This window comes from Aquarana catesbeiana, linkage group LG02 (genome assembly GCF_042186555.1).
Source record: "Aquarana catesbeiana isolate 2022-GZ linkage group LG02, ASM4218655v1, whole genome shotgun sequence".
NCBI lineage: Eukaryota > Metazoa > Chordata > Amphibia > Anura > Ranidae > Aquarana > Aquarana catesbeiana.
Genome location: NC_133325.1, coordinates 309,720,726 through 309,740,555, shown reverse-complemented (window position 1 = coordinate 309,740,555; position 19,830 = coordinate 309,720,726). Strand labels below are relative to the sequence as shown.

General features: G+C 41.8%; 1 protein-coding gene across 3 annotated transcripts in view; it reads left to right on the top strand.

Annotated features, from left to right (window-relative positions):
- Window positions 1–19,830, top strand: part of MGAT4A (alpha-1,3-mannosyl-glycoprotein 4-beta-N-acetylglucosaminyltransferase A) — a 159,465-nt gene that overhangs the window by 23,241 nt on the left and 116,394 nt on the right. The window contains exon 2 of one of the 3 annotated variants that reach the window (XM_073614666.1): window positions 4,738–5,061. The exons of 1 other annotated variant lie outside the window; for it this stretch is intronic. In XM_073614666.1, the coding sequence (XP_073470767.1) occupies window positions 4,968–5,061 (94 nt within the window). In that variant the 5' untranslated portion in view covers window positions 4,738–4,967. Of the gene's footprint in view, window positions 1–4,737; window positions 5,062–14,077; window positions 14,208–19,830 lie in introns of those variants that run through there. One more of the 3 variants, XM_073614668.1, reaches the window with a different exon arrangement.

Here is a 19,830-nt window from a genome sequence, read left to right as displayed (position 1 = left end):
CTGCTCACATAATTTGTAATAAAAACATCTCTGCCATTCTGAAGCTTCCCTCCAACCACTTTGCGTATTATTTTATATATACTGTTATTCTGTACTTGCCAATATGCTGCAGAAATCTGTCTCCACTGAGTCTGGCTGCATCCATTTTAACTGTGGGCAGCTGAAGCTGCTGCCTGCACTTCCTGGATTTACACAGACAAACAGAGGCACACCTCCAGCTCTGCAGCTCTCATTAATCCTCTTAGGACTGATCCCCCTCCCTTCCTGGCAAACTCTGAGGAGAGCGAGAGAGAAAGCTGTGCATGACGTCATAAGCTTAGACTTTTTACCAGACAAGGAACAGGAAGTGGGCTGTATAAGGTATTTACTGGTAGAAAAAAAAAGTTTTACTATCCAAAGTTAAAACAACAAGGGCAGAAGATTTAATAGATGGAAAGATGAAAAAATGACTGAAGGTCCGCTTTAAGGCAGTTTTCATAATATCCTTTTATGTGTGCTGGCGGCCGGCAGGGCAAGCCTTCAGGATTCATGTGCAGATGAGTTAAGCTTGCCATATACTAGTAGATTTTTGGACGAGTGTTTGTACGAACATTCCTATGGGAATTCTCAGTACATTCAGTGACTTGCGAATGTCGTTCAAAAGTACTTCAAAATTTTGATTGCTTTTTAACGTTTGATTTTGGAATGAATGGTCTTTCCCAAATGAAAACCACATTTTCTGTTGGGAATTAGTTTGTTGGAAAAAATGTTTCCATCTTGCCTGTTCAAATTTTCTTGTTACTGCAGTTGCAAACCAAAGTCGATTTGACCCCAATAATGATTAGAAAATCAAACAAATATTCCTAAAAACGAAAAATAATTTGACCAAAATGTTACTAGCGTATGGCCAGCTTTAGCAGCAGAGTTGTGACACCTTAAAGTGGAGTTCCACCCACTTTTACAACTCTTCAGCATCCCTCACTAAACTGTGCACTGTAAACGAATTGGATATTTTAAAAATTTTTTTCTCAGCACCTACTGTATATCTGCTGTATTCATTTTTCACTTCCTCCTCCCTGGCCGTGGCCCATCTCTTCATTTCCTGTTTGCAATGCCTTCTGGGGCAGCAAGGGGCAGCAACTTCCTCTGACACTGCCGTTGCTATGGAAACCTGACCTGAAACCTATTACACTGCTTGTGCTGCACTGAGCACGTGCGAGATCTGCAAGGATGAGATCCAGGAAGAAATACAGTCTGGCTTCAGATGCCCACATTTAAGATGGCCACGGCCTGCTGTAAGTTTATAAAATAACAAACTACTGCTATAAACTAACAAAACAGACCTTAGTTTACAGACTAACTTTACTAGAATACATTAAGCTTGTGTATTATAGGGGTTTTTTTATTTAAGAAGTATAATTTTGGCCAGAACACCACTTTTAAAGAAAAAAATGTCAGAATCAGAAAACAGAAGTCTTTGTTTTTATAATCACAATAATCAAACAAACAGTAGAAAATTCTTGACTAGAGTGTGGCTGTGTGGGATGTTTTTCTTTTTAACTGGAATGTTTCACAGTTGGGTTGTGGGGGACGTCATTCTGTCTGTGCATAAACAAATGGTCAGCTAAATGAAGTGGGTGAGGGTTTTATATACTGAAACAAACGGCTTTTTTAAAATGTATTTATTTTATTTATTTCTAACCGAAATAGTGATTTTGCAGAGAGAAGCATGATTAATCACCAGTTAGAATAATATATTATTTAGTTTTTTAGAACATTGGGATATTTTCATGGAAAAATACGTGCAAAGGGCTTTTCCAAGTGTGACCTCTAGTCCTACATTTATACGTGGCTATTTTAGGCTTTACTATTTATACTTGACTGTACTATTTCCTGGGAATTTGAGAGTTTCTCAATCTCTTTTATTAGAAAGCTCAGTATAGCCTCTTAAAAAAATATTCCTCCAAATCCTGTATTCTGTTAGTATCTAATATACTGAGAATTAATTTTTTATGTTATGTTGAATTAACAATTGGGTAATATAACTAACACATCTCGTAGCAGTTAACCTCCCTATTTTAATCCACACGATTCTAATAACAAGGGAAAACCTTTAGAAAAAAAATGATTTGATTTCTGTAGAAACGTGTGTAAAGGGCACTGTTGTGCCATCCATAGCGTTCCATCACAATCCAATCTTCATTAGTCTGCCCAGCATAGGCTGAAATTAAATCTGATTTTTTAATAGGAGCAATGATAAACACGTGCTTGGTGCTCTTTTGTTAATGTCCTTTTATGCCACAAATTATGATTTGATATGCATATTTAATTAGCATTTATATAAAACACAGCAAGATTAAAGCGGAGTTCCACCCAAATTTTGAACAATATCTGTATGTATTCTCTTCCTTGCCTAGATGCTGACATGCCGTTTAAAAAAATTTAAATCGCCGTAATTACCTTTTATTTTTCTATTCTTCTTTGCACTTCCTGGTTCTCCTCCCGTGGGAGTAGGCGTGTTTCTAGCCTCTCCCAGACTCCTGGGAGCTAGTCTCAGGCTTCCCAGGATGCCACTGAGCATGTGCGGGAACGAGCGGTGAATGCTGGGAGCACAGCATTCACCACATCCAGGAAATAAATGCTTGTGGGCTTCAAATGCCCACAATGAAGATGGAAACCGCCTGCAGTGAATAATATAAGTTATTCTTTCCGACGAAATCTGACACAGGCGGACATATTACACACAATATGTGAAAAGTTTGTGAATGAACTAAAAAAAAAAAAAAACGATAGATAGGTGGACCCCCGCTTTAAAGAAAAAAAGTATTGGTACTTCTTTGGCGAATACAGCTTTCTTTGATCTAGTATAATTTACTAAAAGTAACAGTCACAAATATGATCTGCACACCCAAATGGTTTAAGGAGAAAATGCCTTTTGTTTGTACTGTTATATATTGTTCTGCAGAGTTGCACTACCTTTTACTGCTGAGAGGAACTCAGTTCATTACCATGAAATCTATGAACCACTTCAGCCAGTCCATTTGCTGGCCCAGTTATGAAAATCTTTAAATAGAAATGCTGGAGGGAAAGATATATTCTTAAGCTGGTCATACGCTACTCGACAGCAGGGACAGTGGTCAGTGAGAAAATGGTTTTCTTGCACTGGTGGTCAGTGGAAAGAATGCCCTGTTATACTGGTTGTTCCTGAGAAAAATGCCCATGTCAGTGGTGGCCAATAAAGGATCCCAATAAATTTGAGGAGAGTGGTGGACAGTGGGAAGAATCTTCCCCTTACAGACAGTGAACTTGATTATTTGTGTGAGTGGTTGCTTACCTGAGAAACTGGTCCCAATCCAGTGGCTCTGCTGAGTGGTGTTGGTGCCTATGTGGGCATCATCAAGCAGAATCAATCACTGCTCAGTGAACTCCTAGAAACCTCTGGAGGAACCCTGTTTGAGAGAGGCTGTCTTAGAAACATAACTTGTGGGCTTGGAGAAGTGAGTCTTATCATGAGGGAGCCCGACCGAGCCTAGGGCATGTTGTAGAGCAGGGGTTTCCAAACTTTCTAAACAAAGGGCCAGTTTACCGTCTTTCAGACTTTGAGGGGCCGGACTGTGGCTATTGAGAGTAGAAAATGCCTAATGCCGCGTACACACGAGCGGACTTTACGGCAGACTTTGCCCGGCGGACGGGATTTCGTCGGACAATTCGATCGTGTGTGGGCTCCAGCGGACTTTGTTTGCTCAAAAGTTGGACGGACTTAGATTTGAAAACATGTTTTAAATCTATCCGACGGACTCGCTCGTCTGTATGCTAGTTAGACGGACAAAAAGCCACACTAGGGCAGCTATTGGCTACTGGCTATGAACTTCCTTGTTTTAGTCCGGTCGTACGTCATCGCGTACGAATTCGACGGACTTTGGTGGATTGTGTGTAGGCAAGTCCGTTCATTCAGAAAGTCCGTCGTAAAGTACGTCGAAAAGTCCGCCGGGCAAAGTCTGCCGTAAAGTCCGCTCGTGTGTACGCGGCATTAGTATCAGTGGGTGTAAAACAGTGCCCCATCATTGGTGTCAGTGGGAAAAATAGTGCCTCATCATTGGTGTCGGTGGGAGAAATAAAGCCCCATCATTGATGTCAATGGGGGGAATGGTGCCCCATCATTGGTGTCTGTGGAAGAAGTAGTGACCCATTATTGTGTCAGTGGGAGGAATAGTGCCCTATTGTTGGTATCAGAGACAGGAATTATGCCCTGTTGGTGTCAGTGGGAGGAATAGTGCCCCAAGGGCCAGATATAGGCAAGCAAAGGGCCACATCTGGCCCCCGGGCTGCAGTTTGGGGACCACTGTTGTAAAGAGAAGTTTTTCACTGGATTGCCTTTTAAGGCCAGTACCAATGGGCTTTTGTTGTCCATGGAAATGCTAAATCAGTTTGAAGAAGGTCAACTGTACCTGCAATGAGTTCTGAATGATCTCAGAAGCATCTGGTATCAAAATCACATTGCATTTAGCCATCAAAGTTATCATATTAGGCCCGTAGAGAGCTGAAGTGCTTCTGTGCTGCCAAATAACCTTTAATGTTCTTCCTTTAATCAAATTGTACTTTTGTTTCACTTCCAAGACAAAACCCTTAGAATAATATTCCATTTGTATAGAATTCTTTTAATGTATCCGTGTGATCTCTGTCTTTTTCAGAGTTTAGTTCTGTAGGCGTTATTTTACAGAAGATTCCATCTTTTCTGTGTGTTTTGTCTTTTGATAGGGAGGAACGTAAAGCCACAGAGGAGAATTAAGGTGAAGGTGCCAGGACTGGTCAGGAGATGTGAAAGAACATCATTATGTTGTGCATAAACAGAAGAGCTGAACGTCTTTCCCGGCGCCAGATGAGGCAGGACCGTTGATGTATTCCCAGCTGTGCATAAACAGACTTGGATATTTAAGTTCTTTAATGTTAATGTAGGCACTACAGAACCAGTGTGATGGTGCAATGAAATGAGGCTCCGAAATGGAACTGTGGCCACCGCATTAGTGTTTATCACTTCTTTCCTCAGCCTGTCCTGGTATACAGCCTGGCAAAATGGGAAAGGTAGGTCCCATCTGTCACTAGCTACAATTATCTTTTGCAGAACATGTTCCATTCTAATAAATAACAGCTATGTCTCTATAGCGCAAGAAAATTAAATTGTACTATTATAATGCTTACCATTATATGTCTCTCTGTGGCAGATGGTAATTATTTAACCTGTATGCTAAGAAAACAGATTGGTTGAGACACACTTTAAAAAAATAAAAATACAGTCTCCTGAAAGTGCAGGTGGTCTTTCTGCTAAAGTGAACCTGAGCTCTAGTTTTGTAATATATAATCCGCCTAATAGAAGACCCAACTTGATTCCTGCTTTTGCTTTTAATACTAAGAAATGTATCTTCTATGCCCCTTTCTTGTTTGGTTTCACCTCGTTACTGGTACCTGACTTTCTCTGACTTCATGGCAAAGCCCTGCTAGCTGTCATTCTATTGTGCAATCACTTGACCCAAGTCAGGAAAAGTCAGACCCCATTAACCAAGTTAAATTATATGAAACACTGGCACATAAGACAATTTTGGACCAATAAAGGTGATAGCAGGCATCTTGTGGATGATGTCACACATTCGATCCTGTTGTCATTGACAGAATGGCTCAAAACTGCAGAAACAATACTTCCTTGCTTCCATGTGTTGCTCCCTTTGCAAACCTGATGACTGTGGTATTACTGCTCTGATTATCCAATTGCTGCAGAATGCATGTTGCAAGGAAGCGATGTCTCACTTGTCTGGTATTTACCCTTTTGAGCCCTGTATAGTGATCCCATTGTTGGTGAGTTGTCATCAGCATTAGGATAACTAGTATGACATGGACTGTAGGAAGGACCTTTACTTTTTAAGCATTTAAGACTGAGTGTGATTCTCTTAAAACCCCTCATACTGTCATTCAACGTTCAGCTATCAAATGCCAAAGTTGGCAAGAAATAGCATCACTAGTGTAATATAGGCCTAAAACTCTAACTCCTTTACACTAGCTCTGTAATGACACTCAAATAGCCTAGTGTGGGTGGGTGAGGCTTTAAAGGCAATTTTTTTTTAAAATAACAAATATGTCATACTTATCTGCTCTGTGTAGTGGTTTTAATCTGTCCAGTCAGATACGGAGCCGCGGCACGGCTCCACCCCCTCACTTTCCTCATTGGCTGTCTGGCTGTGATTGACAGCAACGGGAACCAATGTCTTCCGCTGCGTCTCAGCCAATTAGGAGGAAGAGTCCCTAAGAGCCAATGCTCTTGCGCACGTTGCTGGATTGAGAGGGAGCTCAGGTAGAATGCGTGAAGGTAAAAAACTTCAGCCTTTAGAATCACTTTAATCCTAAGGGAGTTGGGGCTAAAGGAGCACTATGTTTGTAAAAATATATTCAAATTGTGTCGACAGTGATTTGGGATACTGTCCTTTTTATAATCCATGTCTCCTTATAGAGATTTCCCCTCACTTCCTGTCCTAAAAGGATATCTTTTCAATGTAATGGAAATCCCTCCCTTAAACAGTTTTCACGGAAAATGTCTACATTGAAAGATTTCCCCTCTATTCCTGTCCTGGGGGCAACTCAAAATTTTGGATTTACCATCACTTTTGTTCCCCATGACTGATTAGGACTGTAAGGCTGGCTTCACACTGAGGAGGTTTTCAGCCGTTTTAGTGCTAGAAATAGCCTCTAACCAACGCCTGAAAACCACCTCCCATTCATTTCAGTGTGACTTTTCACACTGGGGGCGGAGCGCTTGTAGGACGTTAGGAAAAGTCCTGCAAGCAGCATCTTTAGGGTGGTTTGGGAGCGCTGTATACAGCACTCCTAAAATGCCCTGCCCATTGAAATGAATCAGCAGCGCTTCCAAAGCGCATGAAAAGCGATTTGGACGTGCCGCAACACAGGCACTTGTAACCTCTCCTTTGGCCGCTAGCGGGTGTTAAAAACGCCCCGCTAGTGGCTGAAAAATGCGCCACTAAAACGAGTGGCGCTTTAGCGATAACAAACGGGCGGTGCAGTGTGAAAGTAGCCTTAGAGGAAGTGAATCTCCCTAATAGGGTCACACACAACAAAAATACCAGACAATGGTTCTATCCCTCACAACATTTGCTTTGAGTTATCCTTTAAAGTATAACTAAAGGCAAAACTTTTTTTAATTTTGCATAGAGTGGAGAGGAATTAGAACCCCTGTCAGTTTTTATTGCTGTCTGTGCCTCAGGTTAGGGAGATTCACCCTCTCCATTTGTTCTATTTACCATTATCATTGAAAGTGAAAGTAAAAGAAAATCCCAAAATGTGGGTTGTCCCAAGAAAAGTAATAGAGGGGAAATCTTCCAATGAGGACACTGGTTCTGGTGACCTGGGGGTCCCCAAGAGATTCTCTTAATTTGCAGGGATTTCCTCCCACTTCCTGTTTTGGCTGTGGGACAGGAAGAGAAGGTATTTGTCACCATTGGGACAAAGAGGGGAAAAAATATAAACCCTACAGGGTTTATAATCCTCCCTTACTCTACCCAAAAAAAATGTTTTGCCTATAGTTCTAGTTATATTAAGTTTCTTGCTTCATTGTGGCTTAACTGAGGGCCTTGGTGTGCTTAGACCCAGGGGATGCAGGATCAATCTGGCATTGGGAAAATGCTCTCCTGAATGTTGGCATCTTGGGGAGGCATCGCATCCAGTTCTTTCTGTTTTTTTTTCTTTTTTAATTTTGTGAAATGCAAGGGAAGTGAGGACATTTCTACTTTTTTGCTGTCAATATAAGTAGAGGAAAAGGAGCCTTCCATGCTCATGACATCAGTCAGCATTAGTGAAGATAATAAACTGTATGCCACAAAAGTGACATCACATACATGTACGAGTTGCTATGACTGAACAAAGATATCAATAACGCGTTCAAGAGGGGTACATTTACAGGAACTTCGGCTACACACAGCAGAGCAAGGATGATCAGCATGTTTTTTTCCAGAGCACTATTGGTGCCCTTTAATTGATCGCTTGAATACATTATAATAATGCTGTGTCTCTTACTTGTGCTTACTAGTACTGGTATTATATAACTTGTGAAAGTCCATGTTGCACGGTAAGCTTAGTGGACAAAAGAAGGCATTGTTTGTATTTTATATTAGGCTAGCTGGCTACCAATTGAATTACAAGATACTTAGGCAGAAATAGGGTGCAATAAGGTCCTGGGAGGCTTAACCAGACTGCTGGTATGAAAATAATAATGATGACTAATCCATCCAAGTTATCGATATTCTTTATGGCAGAGAACAGCTATGTATAATAATAGCGTGTGTGACATTGGGCAGTGAAAAGAGAAATGGTTCTCTTTATGATTCCTTAAGTACAATACAGGCCACTACTGATAGTCCAGATAGAAGAAAGTACAAAAGAAGCATTCAGACATACAGAAATACAGATTATTGTGTACAGAATGCAAAACAGACGCCCTGCTCATCATTGTTCATATACCACAATGCATTTTTTGTGAATTGAGCAATGGAATGTGTTATAGACTAGGATGTAGATATACAGTAATTTATAGAGAATATACAGAATATGTATGCAGGCTGGTTAACCTGCAGTGGAACTAATAATATATTATGCTCATGACTACCAATAGAAACAACAGATGGGTCACAATTACAAAGTTGCAGCACAAAATGGTGGGCCGTGGACAAAAGAATAAACGTTTTACAATAAATCTTACATACAGGTATCTAAGAATCCCATTGTTGGTCTCCTAAAGTTTGGGCCTTGGCCCAAGTCTGGATGTGACCGTACATTCTTTTACCAAGCACCTGGATATACTGTAAGTACATTCACCAGAAATGGTATGGTGGCAACTATCATTCTCCTTTTACATTTTAAATACTTTAAGGTAGGGAAGAAGGGTACCAGGAATGGGAAGGGTGGTGTCAAAAAGAGAAGAAAAAGGAGAAATGGGAAAAGAAAGAAAACAAGGGAGGGGAGAAAATAAATGGGGGGGGGGGGGGATACTCTCTCTGCTTGCTCTAGCATTGCACCTTGACCTATGGAGACGCAGAGTTTCTGTTCAAAGTTAAGACATTAGGACAATGGGGTTGATTTACCAAAACTAGAGAGTGCAAAATCTGCTGCAGCCGTGCAATCAGCTTCTGACTTCAGCTTGTTCTATTAAAGTGTTTGTCAACCCCAAAAAAAGAAATAGATTTCCTGGTCCCTTAAAGCAGATTACACAGCACAATGCATGTGCTGTGTAATCTGCTCCCCTCTAAACTGTAAAAAAAAACCTCCCTGACCCTGCCACTTCCTGTATGCCTTCTCTGTACTGACCATGATAACCAGGGCTACTCAGCCCTGACCACCGTGGTCTGTGTACATCCCTCCGTCATACGCAGCTGTCCCCTCAGCTCTCCTCTCTCCCCTCACCCCCTTCTTCCTGCCTGTCAGCTAGTGCCTGTGTGTCTGTGGTTCTGCCCCCGCCGCTATTATTAAAATTGAAAATTTGTAAACTCACTGCCAGCCCCTATGTTTTATATCCTGGCATAGCACGCTGCATTTGTTTTTTATAAAAACGAGCATTGTAAATAACGATTTGTTGCTGTCTTCAGCCGGTCACATGACTCTCAGCTGGTTTCCAGGGCTTCTGCAGGAGAGGCTGAGCTGCCATATGATCTCCCCAGCTGACGTCAGAGGGGGATCACGGCCCCTCCTGCAGTATCCATCCATCGGAGCTGTACAGCGCCCGCGAGTCATGTGACCGGCCCGAAGACAGCTCTAAATAGGTATTTACAGCGCTCGTTTTTCTAAAAGACTACTGCAGTGTGCTCTGCCAGGCTCTAATAGGGAGTCTGGCAGTGTTTGTCTTATATGGGTTAACAAACCCTTTAAGCTTTGACAATAAAAGCTGGAAGCTGATTGGTTTCTATGCAGAGCTTCAGCAGATTTTGCACTCTCCAGCTTCTTGTAGAGGAACCACAACGTCCAGAAGTACTTTTTTGGATTGCTCTTTTAAGACCTAGGACATTTTTACCTGAGCATATCCTCAAACTATGCATAAGAAGGAAAAGCAGATAGCACACCCACCTTGCAACACCTTTGAATTCACTTTATTAATAAAACCCAATAAGTACTCACATAAATATTACAACCACAGACCTAACCATCTTTCATATACAAAGGACAGGATCTTTTCACATCTCCATAGTATAGATGACCAATAGAGGGACTTCAACAAACTACAGTAGGTACAAGTCTGTTGATGCATTTTGAGGGACAAGCCCTTAGCATCTCATTATGGAATTTATTAATAAAGTGGGGTCAAAGTTGTAGCACAAGGCTGGTGTGGTCTCTGTTTTTATCATTTTAGTCTATCAATTGTATTTTGCCAGAAAGTGGTTAATCTTGTAATGGACCAAAATATATGGTCCAGCAAACCTTTCTATCCAGAATTGTGATAAGATCATGGGATAAATCTGATAAAGGCTGTCCGTGTGTAGTACCATCTCATCATAACCTGATATATATATTTCCTATTGTAGAAAGATTTTTTTCACATTTTCCCAGATTAGTTCTCACTTTTGGGATCCTTTTCCCATTCAAATGACCATTGGACCATTTGAGTGATTTATCCGTTGTATGTATTAGGGTTGTCCCGATACCACTTTTTTAGGACCGAGTACAAGTACCGATACTTTTTTTCAAGTACTCGCCGATACCGATTACCGATACTTTTTTTTTAATGTCACGTGACAGTTTTTTTTTTTTTTTTGCTATTTTTTGGGGGGGGGGGGGGGGTGAACGTTGTATGTGTGTGTGTGTGTGTTTTTTTTTTTTTTTTTGTTTACAATTTTTATTTTTTACAATAATAATTTTTTATTCTTTATTGTTTTTTTTATTATTTTTTTTTTAATCAGCCCTTTTAACAGACCTCTGATATCTCCCCCTTGAGACAGAGAAAGAGACAGAGACAGAGGATAGATATTCCCCAGTCGCTTTCTCTGCAGCCTCAGCTGCACTGAGAATGAATGGAGAGAAGACAGCGGCTTCTCTCCATTCATAAACTGACACATCATAATCACAGGAGATTACAATGTTTCAGTTATGTGAATGGGCAGAGTCAGCTGACTCTATCCATACACAAAGGAAGGAGGAGGGGGACGGAGGAACTGAGAGGGAGAACGGAGGGGACAGATAAGGAGAGAGGAACGGAGGGGGAGAACGGAGGGGACAGATAAGGAGAGAGGAACGGAGGGGGAGAACGGAGGGGACAGATAAGGAGAGAGGAACTGAGAGGGAGAACAGAGGGGACAGATAAGGAGAGAGGAACTGAGAGGGAGAACGGAGGGGACAGATAAGGAGAGAGGAACTGAGAGGGAGAACGGAGGGGACAGATAAGGAGAGAGGAACTGAGAGGGAGAACGGAGGGGACAGATAAGGAGAGAGGAACGGAGGGGGAGAACGGAGGGGACAGATAAGGAGAGAGGAACGGAGGGGGAGAACGGAGGGGACAGATAAGGAGAGAGGAACGGAGGGGGAGAACGGAGGGGACAGATAAGGAGAGAGGAACGGAGGGGGAGAACGGAGGGGACAGATAAGGAGAGAGGAACGGAGAGGGAGAATGGAGGGGACAGATAAGGAGAGAGGAACGGAGAGGGAGAACGGAGGGGACAGATAAGGAGAGAGGAACGGAGGGGGAGAACGGAGGGGACAGATAAGGAGAGAGGAACGGAGGGGGAGAATGGAGGGGACAGATAAGGAGAGAGGAACGGAGGGGGAGAACGGAGGGGACAGATAAGGAGAAAGGAACGGAGGGGGAGAACGGAGGGGACAGATAAGGAGAGAGGAACGGAGGGGGAGAATGGAGGGGACAGATACCGATCGCCCTACCGATCAGCAAGGAGGAACTGACCAATCTACTTCAACTTATAGCAGAACTTTACCCATAACAAATTGATAAAAAATAATGTTCTTTAGCAAGGAACATCCATTCCACATTAATAATTTTGCTACCAAAATGAGTGTGTGCTGTAAATTGCTTCCAGCATTGATCCTGTCTCTTCTTGATAGAGGCTGCCATTTTGCTGAAGCCCAGAGCCCCTGAACACCAGTAAATCATAAAGCGGAACTAAACCCATCAATTTATCAGTTTCAAAAAAAGTTACATTTCTGGAATGCTGGAATTGCAAACTGTCATATTTTCTTTTGTCCTCAACCAAACTGCCAAACCATCAAATGACTAGTGTCATAACTAATTACATGTGCAGCACCATGGCAGTTTCAGATCAAACAGAAGCAGCTTCTTTGGCTGTAAAGCATAGGAAGGTTTAATTCCACTTTAAGGCTGTCAGCAGATCGGCCTCTACAAATTCAACTGTGCCTACAAATAGAGAGCAACTGATCATCTACAGAGCAGGATGAAACAGTGTATTACTGGATTTTAAACAGTATAGGCACTTATTTTTAACGTTTTACATGGCTATACCTACAAAAGGGGCCAGTCTGAATTGATCTAGCAGGACTTCATTTTCTGACTAAAGTTCCACTTTAAAAAGGTCTTATATGCATGCATTTGCAAATAGGGATGCTGCACACCCAACAGGGTAATTCTACTCCAGTCTATAAAAGCACCAGCAGTAGGACATACAGATATATAAGCACCAGATATATTTGGAGGTAGGCCACCTACAGTCTCTTAAAGCTGAAACCAATTAGCTAGTTTTTGGTTATATTGTACACTTGGCCCTTCCTCTATGGACTATCTGTGTTGGTTTTATATTGAGCAGCTAACTATTATTTGTACATGTTGACTTGACAGTATTTGGTGTAGTTTTATTGGAAATGGGAAGAGTTGGAAATGTTAAGCAGTGTGACTCAGCTGTAACATAATTAGGTCTGCATCCATATTAATGAGTCTATAGCTGCTTTCATCCTACCCTGCTTAATCTATCACGTACGAAGAAGGGAAGGGCTCAGGGGACATGCTAGTCTTCGAAATGTATTCATTTGTTATTTTTACTGTTGGCTGGACCATGCTTGTTTTCACATTGCAAGACATTGGCTTAACAAGATTTTAGCAATGCAATGGTCCCCATCATATATTGTGTTTAAATATTTAAAGCGGTATTAGACCCAAAACCAAAAAAACAAAAAGTGTAGTATATTGAAACTTACCAATCATTGGATGTGGTGGCTGCATTAGGTTTCTTTTTTAGGTTTTTTTTTTTCACCTCTGCTTTCAACTCCTGTATTAGAGTGCCCCCAATCTGGGTGAAGGAGCACAGGAGGCACCTTTTGGACAGCAACATCATCAGTCTAGGGGGAGGGGAGTGTTGGATGTACTGAAAGATATAGATACACTAACAAATTGAAGCCAAATTCCAATAATACTTTATAAGTAGTTACAGCGACAGTGTATTTTTGCTTTTGGGATAAATAAATAAAAGCTGAAAATGTGATTCACCCCTGCTAGTGTTAAAGAATAAGTTCACCTTTAGGAACATGTTACATGTTACACCCTTATTTGGAGTGTAACATGTAACATGCTGCTATATGCCCACCTTTTGCCGCCAACGTTTTCCATGCTGTGACAGTGAGCGGGGGAATCGTCTTACCGCACCCGCTGTCACTTTTTGGAAACAGGGCTGTAGTGCGGTGCTCCTCTCACACAAGCACGTCATTCATTCACATGGTCCTCTAAATAAGTGATCTACAAGTACCGCTGTCCTCCGCGGCAGACAACTTGTAGTTCTCAATGAAATGTGTGGGCACTGGTGAACGCTCTTGAAGTTCATTGATTTCTTTCTGCAGTTCAGTAGCTGTCTGCCTGTATCAGCGATATGGCCAGACAGCTGACTCAGAGTCTGCAAGATCCTGGCAGTGCACCCATGATCTGCTGGATATGTAAAAAAAAAAAATGCACATATTTTTTTACCTGCAAATGTATGTGTGTATATATATATATATATATATATATATATATATATATATATATATATATATATATATATATATAAAATTTATTTTTTGAAAGGTGAACTTATCCTTTCAAATGGTTTGTCTCATTTATGTAACTGATGCATCCTGCTGGAGGGCTTGTTCTTTTGAAAAACAGACTTGCAAGTTGGATCCCCAGGTGAAAATAGAAGAAAGAAAGTCTAAAAAAGAAAATAAATACAGCCATGACATCTAAAGAATTGGTAAGCTGCAATATAATAATTGTTTGCTTTTGGGTTTAATATGACTTATAACACATGACAAAATGTGGGCACAGATAGACAACTGCTTATGTGAAATGCCATCTCACTCCAATGCCACTACAGTAGCATTTTCCATGTAGTAAGAAAGGTGTATTAATAAAAACAACTAGTATTGCTATGGTTGTTGGTTTTTTTTTTTTTTTTTTTTTTTTAACAAAAATATATATATATATATATATATATATATATATATATATATATATATATATATATATATATATATATATATATATATATATATATATATATATATATATAAATATAAATAAGACTTGTATATCCACCCAAGCACACTAAATAACAATGACGTTGCAGCTCCTGAACCTATGCTCTCTAGTTTATGTAAAGAAATGCTAAAAAATGTGATGGGGAGAAAAAAATCCTTTCTGATCCCCAAAGGCAATTGCATAATTTCTGGTTATGGAAATATGAGCAGCCATTTATATTTTGTTCTTTTGGGAATGCAGTCCCTTGAGTTTACTGAAACTATGTAATGTGGAAGACTGTTCCACAGAAACCTTTTTTGGTAGAGGTCAAACCTCATCTTCTAGTTGCAAGTGATGCCCTTGTGTATTTTATGGTAACTTGACAGAGTTAGCTAGACCCCTGTGTATTCCAATAATGTATTAATGAAAAATTAAGATAAATATGTTTTTAAAGTAGTAACACAGTGGGGATGGATTTCCTAAAGGCAAATAGGCTGTGCACTCTGCAAGTGCAATTGCCCCAGAGCTTAGGAAATGAGAGGAAGCTCTGCTGACTTCTATCATTGAATCCTCTGAAAGCAAAAATGCTGTTTTTCTTTTTTACTTTCCTTGCAAGTTATTGGGTATTCTTTGCAAAGTGAAGCTGCATCTCATTTACTAAGCTCTTGCGCAACTCCCCTTGCAGATTGCACAGTCTATTTGCCTTTTGTAAATCAACCCGTGTCTGTTTTTTTTACTTGCCTCCCGTAATCTCCACTTTAGCTTTCAGACTGTGTACACTGGGCCTCTTGTTCTTTCCAAGTTAAAGAGGTTGTAAACCCCCCCCCCCCCCCCCCCAAAAAAAAAAAAAAAACCTAAGACAACACATACTAGCTTAATATAAAAAACTTACCTTAGAACGAAGCCCTCCAGTGGTGCCCGCACACCGCTGAGACGGCTGACATCTTCGCCGGTGTTTCTTCGGGGTTGGCGGGCTCAGTTGTTGTGAGTGGCCAAGCCGCGATGACGTCATTCCTGCGCATGCACACGGGAACCGCCGGTCACATCACAGGGCTCTGAACAGCACTGACGGCTGTTCCTTCAGAGCGCATGTGCCGATGACGTCATCGGCGTCGTATACAGTAAATATCTCCTAACTGTGCAAGTTTAGGAGATATTTATAGTACCTATCGGTAAACCACACTATATATGTATGTATGTATGCATGCATGCGTGTATGTATGTGTGTGTATATATATATATATATATATATATATATATATATATATATATATATATTATTATTATAACCAGGGGAGTTTACTGCCTCTTTAAGGGTTAATCCTTCCTCCTTAAAACCTCATTTACACAGGCACTAATGCCTGGTACACGCAATGAGATTATCGGACAAACGATCATCCGATTTTTTGTTTTTTGCATGCTAGTCTCATATCGAAAAAGAAGAGGCTACTAAAGTGAAGAAAATTCTTGTACAACAGAATAAAAATCCGGAAGCTATGTAATGTGTTGTATTGTATTTTCGAAGGACAACTGTACTGATTAAACAAAAATCGTACGATCTGGTATGGTACGAGAAAAATGTTCGTACTTGTCCCATCGGATAATATCAGATGAACTGTTGTGTGATCGGCTCTCGAAAGCTGTGTACTAACAATCAGATTATCGTACGATTGAGTCGAAAGTGGTATTTTTCGTACGATGTTCTGACAGCTGACAGTTGTGCGTTCTGGGCTGCTCATCTAAATTCCTATTAGCCAGAATAGGATATGCAACCGCTGCATCTCCATACACTTGCTGCGCGCAGCACCTTGGCAACTGAAGCTGCATAAACAAACAGCACATTCAGGGTCTAAGGCCCTAAACGCCCATGTGAAAGAGGCCTTTTAAACTGTCCAATTGGCAGAGCTCTCTCTATCCCTGAGGCGCTGCCATTTGACAAAGGGCAGGGGCTTAATTTTAGGAGATACAAGACTTCATTTTGAATTGGAGAGAAGCTAAATGTGCATCCCAATTCAGCATTATGACCTTGTCGCACTATAATGATAACTACTAGTGTCCATTTCAACATACATTATGCAGGCATGGTGCACTGTTGTCACATCAGGAAACGCACCCTGAAAAATGGTGTGCAGCCATCACTGGAGTGAGTGCATATAGGAAATTGGTGCATAGAGGTTTCAGAAGATGTGACTTAGAATACTTTCACACTGAGGCAGTTTTCAGGCACTTTAGCGCTAGAAATAGCCTCTGAAAAGCGCCTCCCATTCATTGCAGTGTGTCTTTTCACACTGGGGCAGTTCGCTTGCGGGACGTTGCAAAAAGTCCTGCAAGCAGCATTCTTGCGCTGGGTTAGGAGCGCTGTAAATGGTGTGCATCCATGCACAATCACTGCAGGTAATCACTAGTTGTCCAAACAGCCATGGATAACTGCAGCCAGCGGTCACTTGTCATTGAAGTGCACATGGCTTGGCAGCCGGAGCTAGCTGCTCACATATGTCATAAACAGCTGCAAGAATCAGCAGATTAATGCTGCAGTCATTCACAGTAGGGCTAGTCACCCATGCAAATGTAGCCTAAAAAATTCAGTTATTTTACATACACAACGTTTTGGCAAACTTAGGCTGTTTATATCCGTGTTCCTGAAAAGTGATCTGTGGTTGATGGTAGAGCAGTGGCTTGCTGGTGCTTGGGAGGTCATACTGCTGACTCTGGAACGCCTTTTTTTTTTTTTTTTTTTTTGCCATACGGGGATTTTGAATGGTATTATGGCATTGCAACTGAAAGCCATGCAATGGCAGTGCAGTCCCATTTATTTCAGTGGTTGAGTTGAACAGATAGTAAAGCCTGTCAAACTCAGCAGAACATGAAATTTGCCGCACCTGGGAAGCAAAACATTGTTTGCAGCATGTTTACGGGCCCATCCTGCTGTGTGTTTTCTTTTAGGTGGCCACCTTCTCATGAGCTGGTAGTGACACGCATTACCGTGCATAGGCCCCAATGGAAATGTTATGCCTGTAACACCTGGACCAAGGGGTGGGGGCTTTACATCCACATAATTCAAACTGTTACTACATAGAGAAAAAAAACCTGCTATTTTGAAACCAGCATATGGCGTCCGTTATGTGTTTTCAGGCTTTGCCTGTCTTAACAAAATTAGTTATGGTGGCAGCAGTAAAAAAGATTAATGATTGGTGTACTGACAATGGTTTACAAAATGTTTTTTCTCATACCTGTAGGCTGGTATTATCATTGCTTTTCATACTAATAATGAAACGAAGTGCAGAATTTGAGGTTGAGCGCTCAGCAAACGGCTAGATACACCATCCTAATACATATGTGTCAGTTGTCTTGCCTGCCAAATGATTTGTAAATTTGCTTGGCCAGTCTTGTGATCCGGGCCCTTCTGACAGACATATTGCTAGGTCCTCGATCTGTCTGGCGTTCAGCTTTGTCACGGTTGCTGTTACATTTTTTTAACAATGAAATTAACTGGCATGTTTGAAAAATTGCTGACAGATTCTAAGAGAAGTGCTACATGCAGCAGAGTCTTCCGCATGCTGGGAACATGGCCCCCCTGCCAGACAGATTTTTAGCTGTAGTTCATGATAAGCATTTATTTCTTTATTCATTTATGAAGTCCTCTGATGAATTATTTTGCTTGTGCCCCTGGATGTCAGCTGGGCTACTAGATAACCTAGACCCCTTTTCATGCATGTCTGGTAAACAGGAAAATGTTGGGACCAGGTGATGCTGTTTAGCTTTGTATGCTTAACTGCTCAGTGTAAGCATGCTTGTAGCAGTCATGAGAAAATGTACTCATCAAGCTACAATGTCAAGGCTGATCTTTAGGCAAACAGAAATACATAGTTGAAATACATATATGGGAGCTGTTTTACCACCAAAGGACTTGTAATTCTGTTCAGCTAGCCTTGTGATTCAGGCACCCCATCTGCAACAGAAAGCACAGCCAGGCCTTGGACATCCCTGTGGCCACACTACAGCCAGGGGTGGAACTACCACCATAGCGACCCATGCGGGCGCTATGGGGCCCGCAGCCGAGTGGGGCCCGGTGAGGATGAGAGCACCGCCGGCACAGTCTCCCAGCCAGGGGAAGAGAGGAGAGGAAGAGGCGAGCTGTTCGTATCAGCAGAGAGCAGAATTGCCCGCTGCAGTAGCTTTCATTAGAACTTCCAGTGTTCCCGGGGCTCACGTCACCTAGCTCCACCTCTTGGCCCGGCGCCTTTGATAGACAGAACGCCGATCCAATGCGGGAAGTGTAACGTCATCAAAGGCGTCGGGCCAAGAGGTGGGGCTATGTGACGATGAGCCCCGGGAAGACTGGAAATTCAAATGAATGCTATTACAGCGGGCAATCCCGCTCTCTGCTGATCCGGGCGGCTTGCCTCTTCCTCTGCACAGGTGAGGCTGTATTGGGCACAGGCCACGCTGTATGGGGCACAGGCCACGCTGTATGGGGCACAGGCCACGCTGTATGGGGCACAGGCCACGCTGTATGGGGCACAGGCCACGCTGTATGGAGCACAGGCCACGCTGTATGGAGCACAGGCCACGCTGTATGGAGCACAGGCCACGCTGTATGGAGCACAGGCCACGCTGTATGGAGCACAGGCCACGCTGTATGGAGCACAGGCCACGTTGTATGGGGCACAGGTCACGCTGTATGGGGCACAGGTCACGCTGCATTGACAAAAGGGCAGCTGTGGGGGTGGGGGCTGTTTGCAGGGGGGCCCCATACAACAGTTTGCTATGGGGCCCTGTTATTTCTAGTTACGCCCCTGACTACAGCTAAGCAAACAAAGGCTGGTTTGATTAGATTCCAAAACATAATTTTTGTTTTAGATTAATATATGTGTGTATGTGTGTATGTGTGTGTGTGTGTGTGTGTGTGTGTATATATATATATATATATATATATATATATATATATATATATATATATATATATATATATATATATATATATATATATATATATATATATATATATATATATATATATATATATATATACACACACACACAACAAAAGCGAGTACACCCCTAAGTGAAAATGTCCAAATTGGGCCCAAAGTGTCAATATTTTGTGTGGCCACCATTATTTTCCAACACTGCCTTAACCCTCTTGGGCATGGAGTTCACCAGAACTTGACAGGTTGCCACTGGGGTCCTCTTCCACTCCTCCATGACGACATCACAGGGCTGGTGGATGTTAGAGACCTTGCGCTCCTCCACCTTTTGTTTTGAGCATGCCTCACAGATGCTTACTAGGGTTTAGGTCTGGAAACATGCTTGGCCAGTCCATCACCTTTACCCTCAGCTTCTTTAGCAAGGCGGTG